At 44.3% G+C, this 18309-nt stretch overlaps 1 protein-coding gene across 4 annotated transcripts in view; it reads left to right on the forward strand.

Annotated features, from left to right (window-relative positions):
- The window catches only part of gabra3 (gamma-aminobutyric acid type A receptor subunit alpha3), a 57095-nt gene that overhangs the window by 13951 nt on the left and 24835 nt on the right, over nt 1-18309 (forward strand). For 2 of the 4 annotated variants that reach the window (XM_057054688.1, XM_057054689.1), the window contains exons 1-5: nt 3070-3260; nt 4068-4122; nt 4754-4860; nt 15803-15924; nt 18007-18074. In XM_057054688.1, coding sequence (XP_056910668.1) covers nt 3085-3260; nt 4068-4122; nt 4754-4860; nt 15803-15924; nt 18007-18074 — 528 coding nt within the window. In that variant the 5' untranslated portion in view covers nt 3070-3084. Of the gene's footprint in view, nt 1-3069; nt 3261-4067; nt 4123-4753; nt 4861-15802; nt 15925-18006; nt 18075-18309 lie in introns of those variants that run through there. The other 2 variants (XM_057054692.1, XM_057054690.1) reach the window with 1 other exon arrangement.

The following is an 18309-nucleotide window of genomic DNA, read 5'->3' on the forward strand; positions in this document are numbered from 1 at the left end:
AATGGGAGGGGCCCCCTGCTGGGTAAAGAGGGAGGAGGAGGGGGGGTGCAAATCGATGCAAATCCATCCAACAGTTTCACAAACCTTCGAAAACACAACAGAAACAGACAAGGCTTCATTCTTTGTAGTGCATGGCTAATTGTTCACGTGGTCCTATTGTCTAAAGCACATGTAATGTGCCCCCCCCCCAACACACACACAAACATTGATCTACCCCCCACCCCAGTGTTCAGGGTTGCTGTGACAACACCATCGAGGCTTCATCATACCAAAGGCTTGTTAATTCCACATTGTGTAATTTGCAGATTTGATAAATGGGAATCCAATATTGCAGACTCGGCAGAAACATTCAGCCACACAAACATGGCGACCGACGTGAGCGTTACAGATCTGACCCCTTAGCCACTTTACAGGTGAGAAGCCCCGATCGCTGCTAGTAATACTGACGGGTGGCTGCGTGTGGGCACGCACGGCACTGGAGGACGCGACAAACAATCCAGACCTTCAGACACAGAAAAGAGGAAGCAGGTTGTCACGGATAACAGTTTTTACATCAGGTCGTTTCAGCAGCAAGCGGGGGGGGGGAGGTGTCGGTGGATTCAAACATTTCTGTATCTCCGGGTACGTACAAGAATGTGCACTTCGCTGCCGTTTCAATGGCTGCCTGTTCTCCTGAGTTCCTGAAAGCCTTGCCTTGTCCACTATCACGTCTGCTTCACGTGTGCTGCTTTCTCCCCGGAGAGGTCTTCAGCTTGCAGGTTGTGCCCCCTCCCCCCTCAGAAAATAGTTTGCAGCTCAGCTGATGTTTAAGTTTTACTTTTACTGGTCTCATTTTGCAGGTCATTATAGTCACTCTAAATTCATGCATGAAGCGTGGAGTTCTCATCTCTTTCCGTAAAAATAACCCCCCCCCCCCTTTTTTTAATTAATTCTATGCAAATACAAGATGTCACACTTCTCTCCACCTCTGAAGATGCACCGTCCAAAGGGAGCAGGCCCCTTCAGTAGATCTTGGCAAGTGAAAACCATTATTATTTTCAGTGCGGCCAAGTTTGGCGATAATGGAAACATCCATCAAGACTCCCGACCTTGGATTCAAAGGAGAGTGAACATATTTAACTTGGTCTAAACTGGGTTTTAGTTTGACAGTTGGGCCTTTTTAGTTTTATAGTTGCTTTCAACACCTCTGAGTAGTTACTTACGCTCACATTCAGTAAGCCAAACATTGGCAAAGCACAATGTGCAAATGCCAGTGGAAATCTGTGTGTGTCTGTGTGTGTCTGTGTGTGTGAGTGTGTGTGGGTGTGCTTTGACACAGTGGGTCCCAGTGGAAATACTGCTGTCTGCCAGTTTAATACATTGATCAATTAGTGATCATCAGCTCTAATGACCATATTAAGGCCCTCAGCCCCAAAACAAAAGCTGTCATCAGTCATTGGAGCCTCCTGTGCTCTGGGTTCCATGTTTCACCTGCTCAGTTCCTGGACTATTTATGTTAGCTTTCTGTGCTAACGTAATGAAGATCGATCCTCACTTGATATCAGATAGATTCTTTTTTTTTTTGCAAATGTTTACGGGGATAACTGGCTGCCACATCAACCCTATAAACAACAGTTTTGCACATTTGCATTTACTTACACTGACAGAGTAGTGAACGTTCAGCGCACGACCATCAAATGTGACAGGTTTGGGGCTATTTTGAGCCCAACGAAACAGAGATTAGATGGTTACCGAGCTGTGTCCTATATTCAACAATTACTGAAGTCTGTGGGGTTTATTGACGAACCATGTCCACAGAGTTGGGATAGAAGTGCCAAAATGATTTTTGGAATGAAATATCACATTTGATAGCCTTTAATTAATGAATGACATTCAAACAGTTAAAAGGAATGAAAAATGACTTCTCACAGCTCGCCCACTTCTGCTGACCTTCCCTATAAAAAGCTGTGGACATTTTTTCTCTCCATGTTTATTTTTCACAGCAAAATTGCAGGTAAATGCTGGGGCGGGGGGCTACGAGATGGAGGGTGCTTTTAGTGGCACCTCGGGCAAGCTATTTTTAATTTGCCAACAAAGGCGCCGATGCCTTTTTGCCGCTGCCTTCATACTGTTTCAAGCACAATCCGAGCCGCGGGGAACGCTGAGCCGCTCATTTGCATGACAGGTATTGGTAAATCGGATGTGGGGCCCCAGACGAGGGTGGGCCAGCAGCCAGGCTTTCAGAGCTTTATTCACATAGGAAGCGTTTGTTGTTCAACTCCGTCTGGTCACGGTTCTGCACCACGTTTCGTCGCAGCACGGACTGGGAACGTTTGTTTAAATATTGATAATCCATTCTTTGCTTTTTTTTGTGTGCGCATTTGTGCACAAATTTATTCGGCACCTCTTTAATGAGATCGTTCCTTTGGTGACTGCCAGTTATGGGCGAGCCTTGAGGACTAGAGCAATCAATGGTTTTTGAAAAGGTTTGTTTCATTCAGCACGTGTATATCCTCAAAGATGGCACAGATATAAAGATGGTCTGTTTGCAGCGGGGACGAGGTAACATCGGGATAAATGCGCCGGGACATCAGCACTGCAATTCCAGACAGCGAGGAGAGGATCGATCCGATTTCAGTGGTTGTCCTGGCCTTTTATGGGGGCATAACATGTTTTATGGATGAGGCTCCTGAATTATTTTCAACCTTAAGTTAATATGCAGAGCATCTACTGGGGAAGGTCGGCAGAAATAAGGAGCTGCCCGCGGTTTTGTCAGCGTTCGTCGAGCTACACGAGGCTGGTTTAATTTGACACAGTCTGAGAGCTCCTGCTGCCCTTGAGCTTAACATTTGATAAAAAGGAGCATTTTGGTGGGGGAGGGGGGGTGGTGTTTCGACTCATCTGTTTTAATTGGCTGCGTTTCCTGTGAGTCAGGTTTAGATGAGTGTGTTCAAAATGACCCAAATGTTAGATTAGTTTGAGCTTGTTGATATGGTAGTGTTACTGCGTAGAGTCCGGTCCTGTAATGAAATTAGGGCAGTATAGAAAATTAATTATGGGAGCTTAATTAATGACAGCGGGACATCGTTTTATTAATTACACGTAATGCCTGCTGTGTACAGTGAGTGTGCCGTGACGACTCCCCCGCAGCGGCATTGGTTAACATTGTTTTCTAGAGGAAACGTGTCTTCTGTAAACCCGACGTTTCGTGAGCATTTATCTGACCAGAAACGTACCGTTTTACTGTTTAGTGCAGAGGTTTTAACGAGAGCCCGCAACAGGTAAAGTCCATATCTCGCATGGCTGATTTCGATTTCAGGAGCAGAAGGGGTTCTTGGTTCTTGATAGCATCAATTAACAGCATCAACAGCATCGTCGGCAGCAACTTTCATGCTGCATTTGTGCTAAAATCAATACAAAAGTTTGTGCCTAGAAGTGGTTTCATCTCCTGTAGAATAGCAGTCTGTGTTTGTGTTGGATTTGTAAATGCAAGCCCCAATTTCAACATAAACCTTCAGTTTACCACACACACACACACACACACACACACACATATACAGAGCACATACCTCTTTTCTATATGTGCTCTCCTCTCTGTATTGTGGTAATGTAAAGGGAACCGAAGTGTCATCAAAGCACAATGGCAGCTTTTTCAGCTCATCCCAGCTGTGCTTCGGCTCCAGCACCTCTCATCTTCATCACTTCATCACTGCTTTAAACCGGATCCAGCAGCACAAGGGGTCACTGAATTGATTTTTATAATGGCCAGCCTGCAGCCACATTCAGTAATTACAAATAATAATTTTTAGCAGAGATCATTGTGCACTGCTGAGTGTTGTGTTTAGCCCATTCTTTACCCCGGGGGGGGACTTTAGCTCACATTTGTGTGTGGAAAAGCTGCGATCCAGTCCGAATATCTCGGTTATATTTTCTGATATATTGTGCAAAATTAGAAGCGAATCCAGGTGAATCTTGAAGGATAGAGACAGCTAATGGAACATGATACTAAGTAGATCTGATATCGTGCCTAATTTGATCCTCATTATCCAACCGTTGCCATGTAAACCGAGTATGTTATGGATCAGCAGGCAGAGACGTGCAGGAGAAGGTTTCCTCCAGACAGGTGCAGCAGACAGCGTGCTGGTGAATATCATTACCTACACTAATTACTGCCTCTCCTGCTCACTGCTGAGCGGGAGGGGAGACAAACAGCTGGGTGTGAACACGTAACATGACTCCGCTCAAGGTGAAAAGTTTTGAAGGTTTATATGGGCTCAGTAACTCTGAAACAGGAAAAAACTCTGGAAAGAATAGATTGAACATATGTTTGATATCATGAACTATCACGATTAGGGCTGCGTTGGAACAAAGAAATAAAACTTGAACCTGTTTCTTCTCTCTGCCCGTTTTATGAAACAAATTACTCAATCCAATATTGTTTTTATTCCCTGTCTCTTGTAAAATTCCGAAACACTTTTTGATTGATGTGAAACCATTAAAAGCCTTGCACCATGTTGTTGCTCGACATGCTGTTAGCTATAAAATGTCTGTGCTATGAATTCAAGAGCAAACAGACTCATTAATCACTCAAGAGCAAGAGAATAAATCACAAATGGATTCACTGAGGCCTGAATAAAACAGCCTTTGTCAATAACTTGAGGCCTGTTTAATTAAACTGAGCAGAGTCATGTTATTTATTTTAATTATATATTTTTCTTATTTATTTATATATCACATTCTCAAGTCATTGTCTCATTTCCCTCAAATTTCTCAGGAGTCTTCAGGTCCAGCTGACATGGCTGATACACACTGGAAGCGCAGATCACTGGATTTGGCTTTGCTGACCTTCCTCCTGCTCCTCATCCTCCTCCCTGAAGCCAGGTACAGTGCAGACTGGATGTTATTTACCTCCCCCTCACCTTTCCCTTTTCTTTCTTCACACTGCTGCTTCGATCCTGGTGATTTGTTATAAGAAATTCTTTTATCAATCAGATTCACCAGACAACACCATCACAGACTGATATCAGATTACTCTAATCAGATTAAATGTCATATTATAAACATGAAATATCCAAAATTCTATCATCTGGGTTTGGTCCTTCCAATCAGCCTCCAACAGTCAAGCCAAACATTAGCCGTGGGGGAAGGGGGGGTGCAGTGTAAATCACATTAAAGACTTTGCACATCGGGAAAAGCTCACCCAACCTGGGAGAAAGCCGACTGAGGAAGGAAATCAGACCAGTGTGACAGGGATTAGCCCAGTTCACTTCCTCTTTGTGCCACTTGGCTCTGCCTGGTTGTTCCGAGCACACAGAGGTTGTAATTGCGTTTATTAAATTAAACAATGCGGCCAGAGTGATGGTCGAGCCTGGCAAGATCTCAGAAAAGGAGCCAGCTTCGGCTGTAATTCAAGGACCTAAATGTATTGTATGCAAATCACCGCCAACCACTCAGGGCAAAGCTTGCTGTTGGCATCCTCGTACCGTAATCGAATCATCGTGTGCGCTGGTCTGAGATTGTTTGTGCTCATGGGGAAATGTAATGTTGGCACAAAATGAGCCCTTATTACGTTCTAAGTCAAAGCTGTGGATAGATTTGGCTGTATGTCCTCAGGGGATGCAAGAACATGTCGATAGTTTTAAATTTTCTCCAGCATAAAAAGGATTCCTGGTAGTTTGAGGCAATTTGTCACTGACAAAACTCAGAGAGCTATAAAATCAAAGATTTTCTTTCCCAGCAGTCTTCGCAGTATTGTGGTCAATCAGCAAGCGTCCTTTAGAAACCATTTGATTAAGATTGATGACACAGTTCTATTCTCACTGGTCAGAAACAAACAGGGATATGAGTGCTGCCAGTTTGTGCGTGCGACGGCGTTTGGAGTCAGTAGTGACCATGATGTGGAGGTGTGGGGGCGAAATTCCATCCACCAGGAGCAGCCGTTTGTCCCGAACTTTGACTCCATTTTCTTCCCAATTAAACCAAAAGCTTGTTAAGGTGATCCTGTAGCATCTCTCTCTACATGAGACCAGGAAAAACATCAGCTAGTATCAATATTTTTAAGCATTTGAATATAAAACCACTCTGCACCAGTGTTGAATCCTCAGTCAGATGTCTTCTTTGGAAAATAAATAACTGGCACCATCAGTTTGTTAAATCTGACTAAAAATTATCGACAGAATCAAATGTCTCTGTAACAATGTCGATAATCCCACTTTGAGCGCTAATTGGCCAGTAAAGTTCAAGTTGCAGAAGTTTAGAAATAATATTCAAAACAGGAATACGTTGCAGAAGGTGTCGTATCAGCACTGCGCTCCTGCCTGTGAGATCCGCCACCTCCCTGAAGCCTGCCGATGCTATCAGCACCTCCCAAATCGGCTTTGCCATAGCTGAGGCTGTGGGAGAGTTTCCTAACGGATTAAGGTGTGACAGACAAATCCTCTGTATAAGGGTCTGTCATTCCGCACCTCACCAAATTTCCTCTTTTTCTCCCCACTGAAAACGCAGCTGATTATGTTATTATTCCCTAGAATCCATGTATTACATCCAAACAAGTGTGTTTTCACACTGGTGACGAAATCCATCCGCTCGCCTTCACCTCCAAACTTCCACCATCCTTGTCCTCAGCCAACATCTAATAAGGGAGGGCACTTAGACGCTCTTGATGTCTGCTTTGTGTATCATCTATTACCAACCTGCTAGCTAACATGGCACATAATCAATAGCGTTAAGAATGAGAGTTCCAGCCATACACTTTGGCTTCAGATTGGGTCTGAATTTGACTGGCCTTGACCCCCTTTTCCTTAATCGCAAACGCCCATAAATTATTCATTCTGCGTGGGATCGCTTTGAGATGCGACCTGGTCAACAGACACCATTGCATTTTGGTGGTGTTGTCAAGGTTACTGTGTCACAGGTCCAGACAAGGGCAATGCATTCACAGCCGAGCCACTTTACTGATTGAATGACCGTACAAAACAACTCATACAACAAGCCCGAGGTGAGTTTGGGGTGAGTTTCCCAGGATCAGAAATGATCAATAATTATGATGTCTAATGATTGAGTTTACCAGCTACAAATATAATACTACACTGCCATTTTCTCACTGAATGTAAGATAGGCACTGCTATTTTTAGAAGTAGCTATGGAGCCGTTTTTATAGTGAAGGTCAGTCAGAACTCAAGTCGTCTTTGTGGGTGTAAAGCAGCGGGTCAGGCCAACTTCCTGTCATATCAATCTCAGCCCTGCAGAATTGCATGTACGCACAATTAGTTTAAGTACAAAAAGGTCGAAGTGGTACCAGAGAGCGCTGCCGTTGCTCCTAAGATTAAATGCTCAGTTTGGCTGACTCGGTCTTTATTTTACAGATAGGTTTAGAAAAGGCCTACAGCTGTTGAAAATTGCATGGTTGTATAGTGTTTATAGCATCAGTGTATCAATCAGCCCTGAAGATCACGCTGCTTCCTGTACATTACAGATCAACAGCCAATTTACGTTGTATCGAGTCACCCGAATTAGCAACACGGTGCCACAAACAGCCGATATTTTACAGGACATTATAGAAACACAGAAAACCATCCACAATATGACTGTTTTTAACTGGTCGGACCTAAAAATGCTTGATGTTCCTACAGAAAGTTTATTTGACGCCTGTACGGATGGTATTGTTGTGTCATTGTGGCCAAAAAAAATCTTCAAAAAATGTCATTGATCTGTTCTCTAATTGCTTCCAAGATCCAGGCAAGTTTTTTATCGATATAGTGAGTTTGCCTGGCGATCTTTAAAGTGACCAATTAGTGGGAAACCCCAGCAGGCATGAATCAAACTGAGTCTTAAATGGATTTCCCCACAAGGTGCCTGGACAGTGAACAAACAACAGCCTGTCAAGGAAGAAGACAAACATGTTCACTCGTATTTAGATGTATTTCTTTCATTACCACAGTCGAAGCCCTGCTTCTGTCTGATTCCCCTCAGAACACACCGTTCGGTACATTCAGTCTTTCACCCACGACTCCATTTGAAGGCTGGCTGTGGCTAAACAGTCACTTCAATACAGATTCAAATCTTTCTATGCGTAATTTCTCCCAGAATTACTCTGAGTGTGTGGAACAAAGGCTTTTTTCAAGGCTGTGCGTAGGTGGGTGGTTGAGAAGTCTGTAGTCTGAAATCAAATCTGCTTTTATGTGATTCTGTTTACTGAGGCTGATGCCACATACGCCACATGTTTCTTTTCAAATGTTGCAAACAAATGCAGGTGAGCTGTTCCCCCAATACCCATTATGTTCTGCTCCTGGCTACAGTGGTTGTCTGATCTCTAAAACTACAAGCAAGAAGTTGTGGATATGCCACAACGTACAAAAGGCAAGAACACAGAAGCAAAATATGAGTGTTCTTATATAGTCTTGAAAAAGGATCTTGTATACAGACCATTTCATATCCCCTGCAGGGTGGGTAGGTTCCCCCAGCCTGTGTAAAACCAGCCTCTACAGTAAATCACCCAATTCCGAAAACCATGTAAGCTGTGAATTGAAAATATTTAAGCTATATATATATATTAAGCAAACCGTTATCGGCCAGCACATCCTTGTAATCATGTGGCTGTGTTATAGATTATCGATGTTGATTTGCTCACAGTTAGCACTTTATGGTATCCTGTTAAACAGGAAATAGGCATTAATGATAAGCTTTGTTAACTACTGTAAATCCTGTGTCCACAAACATTTAAGCAGGAGAGGAGCTTTCGCAGGATCCAGCAAAATAAATTTGTGAGGAAGATTGTGGGGAGGATAATTGCATGAGGTGACATCAGCAGTTCTGAAGATGTGGAACTATCTTTTGATACCAAACATTTGAGGATGCCAGTGAGTGCACGAAGGAAAACAGACAAAAATCCAGTTGTTTTGGGCTGCAGAGGTTGGACCAGGTGTTGTCCCCCTCTTGTGACTTTCTTCTATTTTTAGTTTGCACACATTGTCTCAACAGTTGTGTGGATACACAATTTTGAGGTCTTAGTTTTAACATCATCCTTTAAATTCCAGCACATTTCTTTACTGGTTTGCAGTGAGGAATTACATTTGTGTTATATCTTTGGAGTTGTGAGCACAAAGTTAATCACATCAAATAAAGCATCATTTGCCCACTTTATGAAATGGCACATTTATAAATTAGAGAGGGGCACTTAACAAAAGCAGGTATATGGGAGAAATGGGCTCTAGATTAATAGAGCGTGAAGCTTTTAGCTCCTGAAATGGGTTGGAAATATTGACATTTTCTGCTAGAGACTGGGTGGGAAAAATGGTCAATGGAGCGCTGAGAGATGAGGAACACGTGTTACAGAAATGGAAAACAATCAGAGGACCCTGGTGTCAAGGATGTAGCATAGCCACCCACATGAGCATAAAAAGACCAGTGTGCACGTGTGTATGTGTGTGTGTGAGTGTGTGTGTGTGTGTGTGTGTGTGTGTGTGTGTGTGCGTGCAGTCCATGATTGATGTAAATATCTGCAAAGCTAAAGCCAATATGGTCCAGATACATTTATGAATTCCATATCCAGCTAAGTGTGCGCTTTCTTCTTTAGAATTTGCGATAAGATTTTCAATTTTCCAAGGTAAATGCCATCCACAACCCCGTCAGGTCTCGGGTTGTTTTTAATCTAGCGTGAATCTGTCTCCAGCCTTGTCGTGAAAAATAACTGAGCGAGGAGCGGCGTGTTATTGAGCTTCCTTACAGTAACAAATGACGTCTTCAGTGCTGCTGATGCAGGTGATTGTGCCTTCCTTATCCCAGTAGATACAGCAGACGAGTGCTGCGAGTGACAGAGGTACGGCTGTTTTTGTTCTAAAAATGCCTCAGAAACTGGGTTGATGTCACAAACATTGATACCTCCCATTCCAGATCCTATCTGCGCTGGATCACTTCCTGCTGTAGCAAGTGATGCATTATTCTATCCAGCGCTTTTCACCGAGGTGCTTCCTGCGCTACATGAACTGTTTCTCATTTTCCCACCTGCGTGGAACACGTTAATTACAAACGTATCTGTGAAATGTTAAATATAACTGCCGCCATTCGTCACGTTACTAATTTACCGTTAACGCAGAACGTCTGGAAACACGGCTGCGGAAATGCTAACTCCCTGACCTCGGTTGCCAAGGCAATAAATTGAAGCCAGCCAGAGATCACGGGCACCAAGGTCTTTGCAAAACTGATAAAAATCCTTGATCTCACAAGGTAGTTTTACAGCTAAGAACTAGTGTGGGTGGATTGTAAAGGAGTCAAGGCTGGCCTTCAGCACCTGAGTCACAGAAACTGGCTGACCATTAAGGCAGATCTGGGATGAGCTACAAGAAATTATTGAGCCAGCAGACACAACAGTCATGGCTGGCTTTTTTTAAATCTCCCATTGCCCCCATAGCCAGTCAGATAGAAGTGCTTTGTTGGCCAATTTGCTCCTGGTACTCGCTGTAAATTTACATTTGGTCATTGATTTCCACTATCTGAGAACACCGCACTTGTTGAGTTTCTCTAACTTTAGCTTCCTAATGAGGATCACTGGGATCCGTGCAGGCGACTTTAACTTGGCCTCCACTTCTACCTTAACTGGAACTATTGGAAACTGCAGAAACTGCCAGCTAAACTGAATATAATCACCATCTTTCATCATGGCCCCTGGGATATATTATATAAATATATCAGACGTTAACTTTGTCTTCAAAGTTTAAGTGTCAGAAACAGAAAAAAATGGGTAAGAGTTTGGCTTTGAGGGCGTTTGATGCTGGTTCTGACAGAAAGGTGTCTGAATAAAGAGTCGTATATAGAGCTTCATGGCCACGGACCAGTGCTTCGTCCCCTGCCAAATCCTTGAGTCCTATCATCCATGTGGATCTTATATTGAACTATATTCTCTGTAGCCTCTTCCAGCAGGATAATGCTCCTGCTACAACGCAAACATGGTTAAAGAACCATTTAAGGAGTTTGAGGCAAATACCCCAGAATCCGTCATCTGTGGACCTCTAAACTTCAATCCAGAGAGAACCCAGTGTCCACTTAACAGATTTAAGAAGCCTTTCTAGCGTGAGCGTCTGAAACTGATGGGAAGGATTCTGAAGGTTTGCCGCCTCCACCTCATGAGGTACTGACACGGAACCAACAAAACACCATCTTACAATGATCAAAATGACATGTGTTCACATGGTATTAAGCTCCAACTGTACAAAATAGGTTGTTAGTGCAGATCTCTCCAAAGGTGGAGGATGACGCGTTGTAGGTTTGGGAGTGAAACACTGAATCGGGTAAAGCCAGCAGCTGTCGCACCCCCACACCCTCCACTGCCGCCGCCATCCCTTTGCTTCTTTGCATGCGCATTATCAGACAGAAACAGACGAGATGAGGACAGAAGAAAGAAACAAACAAGGGAAATCAGTCACATTGTCGAGGCTTTGAGTGAGCTGTCGGTGAGAGGCTACGTGCCGCATGATGGGTTGCTGCGTAACATCATCAGCATATTGTTGATTGACTGGGGCAGAATGGAAGTGGGAGGATCTGGTGGCGAAGATTAGTAATGCTGGAAAGGTTAACTCGCGCATGGAGCCAACCTTGGAATTCAGTGTTCAATTATAAAGAATGTGATAATTAGACTTCCCCTCCCCCAGCACACACCTCCTGATTCTGGAAGTCAGATGACAGGAGTGAACGTACGTCTGTATTATAAATGAAGCAGCGCCCCAATAACACAATAGCAAAGAGGCATCGGCTTCCTTCATGTTTCCTCTGCACAGCTCCCAGCGCACTCCCGGACCCCCTCCACTCGGCGGTGTGGGCACCGTAGCATTAAAATATTGGGATTCTTATCACACATCGCAGCAGACAGAGTGAATTCAAGATTCATGAGTGGGATCTGCAGCCAAATGTTTGTTAGGACTGGGATGGGAGTAAATCAGAGAGACTGCGTGATGAAAGAGAGGACGGTTCACAGAAAATAAACTCCGGGTTTCCTGAAAATAGGGGTGTTTGAATCCTTTTAAAGGGGACAGGAAGTCAGTGGAACATGAAACTTGGCAAAAAGTACCAGTATCTTTTTTAAGATTTGTTGTCCTACAGTTGTAGGAACCTTCTCACTCAAATGCAGAAAGAGAGTTGCAACAGGTATTTTTATAGGTCGTACCGCTCCCACACATCCAGAGAGGAAACGACCCCCACTGAGTCTGCGCTGCCGTGGCAGAGAAGCGTGAAACGTGCAATGACCAGGTGTCCGGCCCACTGAAATCGCAGGCTGCAGCACAGCTGGATGCGGTGCACTTACATCAAACACGCACATTTCCCCCCCCTGCAGAGTATAGATATGTGAATGCACAGAAAAGTGAGAATCGCAAGCATAAAGCGCCTAAAAACGGTATAAATGGCAGCCGAGAGTCATCAAAAAGGTAAAATGAGACTTATGTTCAGGTTCAGATGATGTAAAAATGAAATCACGTGCTGGGATCCGATCCACTTGCAGTCCACGGACCGCACGTTTAATAGGTTGACTTTCCCGTTGGCCTTACACGCTCCGTATTTCTTCAGCTCATAATGAAACGTGCCCCGCTGCGCTCACACTAGGATTTAATCAAAACGTTGCACACTGCTTAAAGGATAAAGGATCACTGACCAAGTCAGTCACTGAACCAACCACATGGCCGGAGCGGAGGTGTGTGGCGCTCCAGTATTTACAACTGTGAATTTGTCCTTTCTGCTGCTCTCAATATTCTTTACAGTTACAGTCAATCCTTTTTTATGAAAGCGATAAAAAAAAATGAGGCAAGTTGGAAAGAACTTTAATCCTTTCGTGATTTACAGGAATATTTTGGAAAACTGCCCGGCTCAGGAAATCACTTCACGATCTCACCGCTCTTCTCCTCCTCATTCCATGCCTCCTCACACCTCCTGGCTGGGATCACCCCGAGATACCAAGACGCCCCCACCCCACCCCAGCCCCCCGGCCGAGCTTCTGGTTCCTCACCCGTCAGAGCGGTCCACTGGGTCACTAACCTCTAAGGAGATCCAGTCCTCAGCACATCCGCCCAGCCTACACATGCTTATATATTTATTTACTTATTTGTTTCCAGTAGCCTAAAAAAGTCCCTGAATGAGCCACCACAGAGGACCCGAACAGTCCAGCAGGAACTTGCAACTCTGTGTTCTGCAACATTCATAAAACCGGCGGAGTAAAAGCATACACGGCTGACAACGTACCCTCTAAACAGCGCCTGTTCGTGCAGGAGTTTAATATTTTACAGTCTCCCAAATACGTTCTGTGTCTTCGTTTCAGCCGAGGAGCGGTGTAGATCCCTGGGATTTAGCCATACTTAAGGGGATGACTTAAACAGAAGCTGGGGAAATTAGTAACCTTGGATTTCACAGGGTAATAACGTTGACCTGAATGTCTTAAAATCCCCCGTCCTGTGCTGACAACATGAAAACGTTGCATCGGAGAGTACGCTCAAAGCAATTTTTTTCCCGGTGAAGTTATTAAATGCACAAAAACTGTGGATTCATTTAGCAATTCGCGATGGAAGAAGGTGTCAAATATAATTGGGCCAAGGAAAAAACAGTGTTGCTGATACCTGCTTGAGGTTAATAGTGTCACGTTTCACTGCTCCATTGTTTGAGGTGTTGTGGGATGTGGCATTGATGGGTTGTCAGGTTTGTCAAACGTCCTCTTAAAAGAATAGAAGCTGTCTCCGGGTGCTCTTGGTAACAGTCTGTTACTGTCAGCGAAATAGACACAGAAGAGAAATATTAAGCGATATTTGTTTTATATTGCCAACATTATTTGGTTACGGCGCCAGGTTTGTGATGTGTGGCTGACGGGTCGTTTTTGTGTTTTCCCCAACATTTTTACAGGCAAAACGTGGAAAAAGGTTACAGACAGTATGAACTAACGTGGCCCAAAACTGGCACGTCTTTTTTAATGTGATGAAAGTGTGCAAATCCTATCTGCCTCAGCGGAACCTGGAGACAAGAACACTGTTCTAGTGCATAAATTCATGCTCTAGTCTCACCAATATATCTTGGCTGTATCAGCAAATATAATATATTCTTGTATATAATATAGAACTTGTCAGCATGATGGTTAAATTATTAAAAAAATCTATATAAACATTATGAAAACCTGACCTAGCATCACATTGAAGCAGGACTATATAGTGCATCACAGTATATCTGTAGTGAGTTTGTCATATTTCTTCCTTAGGCAACTTTTAATGAATAACAATCCATTTCTAGTACAGATGAATTGTTTTATTCTGTTTCTTTCAGCATGAAAAATAAAGGGGATATGAAGAAGGAGAGTGGTGCAGCCCCCATTATTGCAGAACTCGTGTTTTAACAACAAATTGTGTCAAATTTTCTTTATCCTCATCAGGGAATTTAAGCAGCTGGCTCCAAATGTGTGTGTGTGTGTGTGTGTGTGTGTGTGTGTGCGTATGTGTGTGAGGGAGGGAGGCTTTACTGTGTTTTAGTGAAGCACGCAGATGCTAACACTGCAACAAAAGCACTTTTTTTTTTGTTTTTTTCTGAAGTGGATGTTTTTAGCGTGGAGTGATTTCTCCACCTCCAAAGGTTCTTCATTCATTTCCGCAGCTTCTGTCAGAAAGGCCAAACAGGCCTTTTGTTTGATATGTGACTCCCGTTCAGTAAGATATCGCCTATTGCCGTTCAACTTGTCAAAGGCCCTCCTAAAGCTTTTTTCGTGTGTGTTTTTGGGGATTTTGGTGCATCTGAGCTCAAATGAGTCTGCCTGGCGTTTCTTGATAAGGCGTGTAAATGAAAAGCAGGAAATGCATTTTTTTCCCTCACTCTCAAATATTTATGAGTACACCAAGAAGCTGTCATAATTTAGCATACATTTGGCGGAGCTTGATTATACAGTCAGGTGCCGTCCTGATTTGACAAGCGAACTCAGTGAGCTGCAAATCAGGACTTTGGAGTTGAAAGACTGAGTCTCAGTGGTGTTCAGTATGGAGCTAACCTGCCTGTAATATCTGACATCATCTGGCTTCTTAGGATTTCTTAGGATTTCAGCAAAATGCAGCCACTGTTAGTTGACATTTCCTAATCCAGACTATAATTGGGGCTAAAAATGGCAGTCGTTGCTAGGAACAGCTATACACATGCTGTGCTCTTTGCGGGTGTGAGGCTTGATTTTATATGTAGTTGTTTCTCACAAGCGCACACGTCCATAAAAGCCACACGACTATACTGGACTCGTTTTGTTCCACTATTCCAAGTTCTGAAGTGTTTTTGTCCGCGGAGGAAAGTTCCAAGTAGCCGTTTTAGCCCAGTTAGCATTGAAATGGATGTGGCTGTGGCACTGACGGACTCTCGCGGGGAGCCAAGACAGACTAAGCCTCACAAAGACAGATGTGATCGATGCTGAGAGAACACTGCTCCTTTTGAATACTCTGGTTATTATTCCAGCATTAAAGTGAGCCGCACAATGCTGCTTCTGCGATAGTGCAGCAGGACATGGGCCGCTTGTTGAAGGGTGATTACTGGGATATTATAGATCAGCTCTTTAGGGGATTTAAGTTTAATTAAAGCCAGTTCTCATTAACTCATCACTGTTCCACATAAAGTAGAGAGGCCTTTTCATCTCACCGCTAGGTTGTTCTACAGGGGTAAATTAATAAGCAGTGGGTGACACGTGGCCAATGGTCATTTCAGATTTATTTAACAAAAGTTCTCGCTTGGTGGGAAATTCACAGTTTCTTTAAAATCCGATTATTGTATTGTAAGCAGGTTTTCCGGCGGTGCTCTATTGACCTTTTTTGCTGTCTCCATCCTCCTGCAGGGCAGTGGTTGGACACAGAGAGCCGATACCCGATGACAGCAAGGACAACATCACCATATTCACCCGAATCCTCGACAGGCTGCTGGATGGATACGACAACAGGCTACGTCCTGGCCTGGGAGGTGAGCACCAGTCAAGCAGGCCCCCAAGCGTTGTGTTCCTTCTTATGAATTTAAAGGGTTGAAAGAGAGAAAAAACAGCCCAAATGAATATTTCAGCATTGATCAGCTGTTTTTCTGTCCATTCCCTGTGTTGGTGCTTGCTAATTTGGTATCTGGTTGTAACTTTTGTAACCCTGAGCTCGGTCTAAACGTGCCCAGTGCTTGAGGACATTAGAAGACTGTGTGTCTCATACTGGTGCCACAGCACAGGAGGGTTATCCTGATCTCAGGTCAGAATTCTGCTCTCCCATGGGTGGACATCTTTGTTCAGCTGCATCCACACAGCAAAGAAGCTTGTCAGTGGAAATCTCTATAATTGATGCCATTTTATCCAAATGCCCCCTCCTCATCCCCCCAAGGACAACACACTACATAACAGCGTCCCCGCACGCCTAAGCGTGCCCTGCTGTTTCCCGGCCAGCCAGCTGGAATGGTCATTTCTGCTCCGCTGAGTGCTCCTGGAGCCACGAGGCTGTTCAGCAGGCTGTGGAGCCACCAAGCCAAATGACTTGGAGTCCACGGCCCCAACCAGAGAGACGTTAATGTGGCCCTCTGCCTCAATGCAGAGCTTGAAGGAGATGAGGAGGCACATCAGAGCTTATGGGCCCAATGGCTTCAATTTGTATTTGAATGACTAACTGCACAGCTGGCTGTGGCTGTGTGCAGCACTACCCATCCCTCCATCTATCTATCTATCTATCTATCTATCTATCTATCTATCTATCTATCTATCTATCTATCTATCTATCTATCTATCTGTCTATCTGTCTATCTGTCTATCTGTCTATCTGTCCAGTCCAGTCCAGTCCAGTCCAGTCCAGTCCAGTCAGAGAAAGGGGCATCAACCAGGAGCATTTTGCCCCCTTCCACTGCCCTCTATGAGCTCTGCCCTACGCTCCAGTGCATTGTTGTAAACACTCATACCCCCCCATGCAAAGTGCTGACTCGGTGTTGTGATAATCACATATTTGTGGGAGCTATTTGTGTCGCAGCGATGATTAATGTGGGAGTGGATCTCCTCTCTCGTGGGGGCCCTTTGCCAATGGATGGGCGGCGTCACCCGTGGGTGGCCACTTAGATCCAGGACACAGTTAGAGCAGAGGATCTGTTTCACTTTCGGAAAAGGGGCTCATCACTCACCGGTTGTTGAGCCACTGGGAGCGGCTATTTGTCTCACCAGCGGTCCAAAAGCCTGTTTCGCACATTTGGCCCAGAGGAGCTGATTCATCCCACGCCACAGAGGGCAGATTTGGAGCTGTCTAGACTTTGAGGTCGTGCCCTATTTAATGTCGCAATCAGATCATTTGTGAGGTAGTAAAAAGTCAGTCTGTAACCACAAAACTGGAATATCTTTCGTAGAGTTGAGGTTCGGATGCAACATTACAATCAAGGATAATTGGAGGGATACTTTAATCATATCAAAGACGTCTATAGGTGCAGATTTTGCGACGGCAGCAGAGTCATTAAAGCCGACCTGCTGTGTTTCACTCCTGAGCCAAGAGTCCTTCGGCTACTGTTAAATGTTCAGGGGCAGACCAACTAAAATCATTTTGGGTCAGATGAGATGTCTCCTCTCCACAGATAAAGACTTGGGTCGCGCCCAAAGCAGATTTTATGCTGTCGTGGACAAACCGGCTGGAGCCAAAGCAGCGGTCGCGTTAATGAACCGTTGGCTTTAAAAAACATCTGCGAAGTTGCTCTCGGCGTTCTTTACACCATCGTTTGAGGAATAAAAGAAGGATTCTGAGCCAGGAACTTGTGATGTAGCCAGTGTTAAGGTGCTGAAGCCCACATTCTTAATGTAAGCGTGTAATGCTCATCTCAGAGTCATAAACAAAACACGGTTGGTATCGGTATTAATCTGTCAACAAGAGGATAAAAGTCTTAACCGAGCAGCATTGATTACAGTGGCATATTTCCGCGAGCTTAGTTAAATGTCAGCAGACGGACTTTTTCCCTTTCATGGACACAAACAATCGGCTTACCGGGGGCAAAGATGGCTTTGCTCAATTGTTTCCTGTTTCTTGTTGTGTCTCCCCTCAGAGAGCGTGACAGAAGTGAGGACGAACATCTACGTGACGAGTTTCGGGCCCGTGTCAGACACAGACATGGTGAGTGTGTTCTCCCCCACCTCCACCACCTCGCATTTTAATCGCAACAGTGAGTCACTGAAATTCGGCCACGGCCACAAAAATCTTTCCTGTTGAGTGGAGATTTTCCGAGGGTTCACGTGTAAGAGCGATTGGCGTTTAGAGACCACTGACAAAAACATTTTGGGCTAAGTGGTTCCAGTCTTGGGGAGGAAATTCCCCTCTTCAAACAGCAGATGTTGGTGATGTTATGTGC

Source organism: Takifugu flavidus, chromosome 14, assembly GCF_003711565.1.
Source record: "Takifugu flavidus isolate HTHZ2018 chromosome 14, ASM371156v2, whole genome shotgun sequence".
NCBI lineage: Eukaryota > Metazoa > Chordata > Actinopteri > Tetraodontiformes > Tetraodontidae > Takifugu > Takifugu flavidus.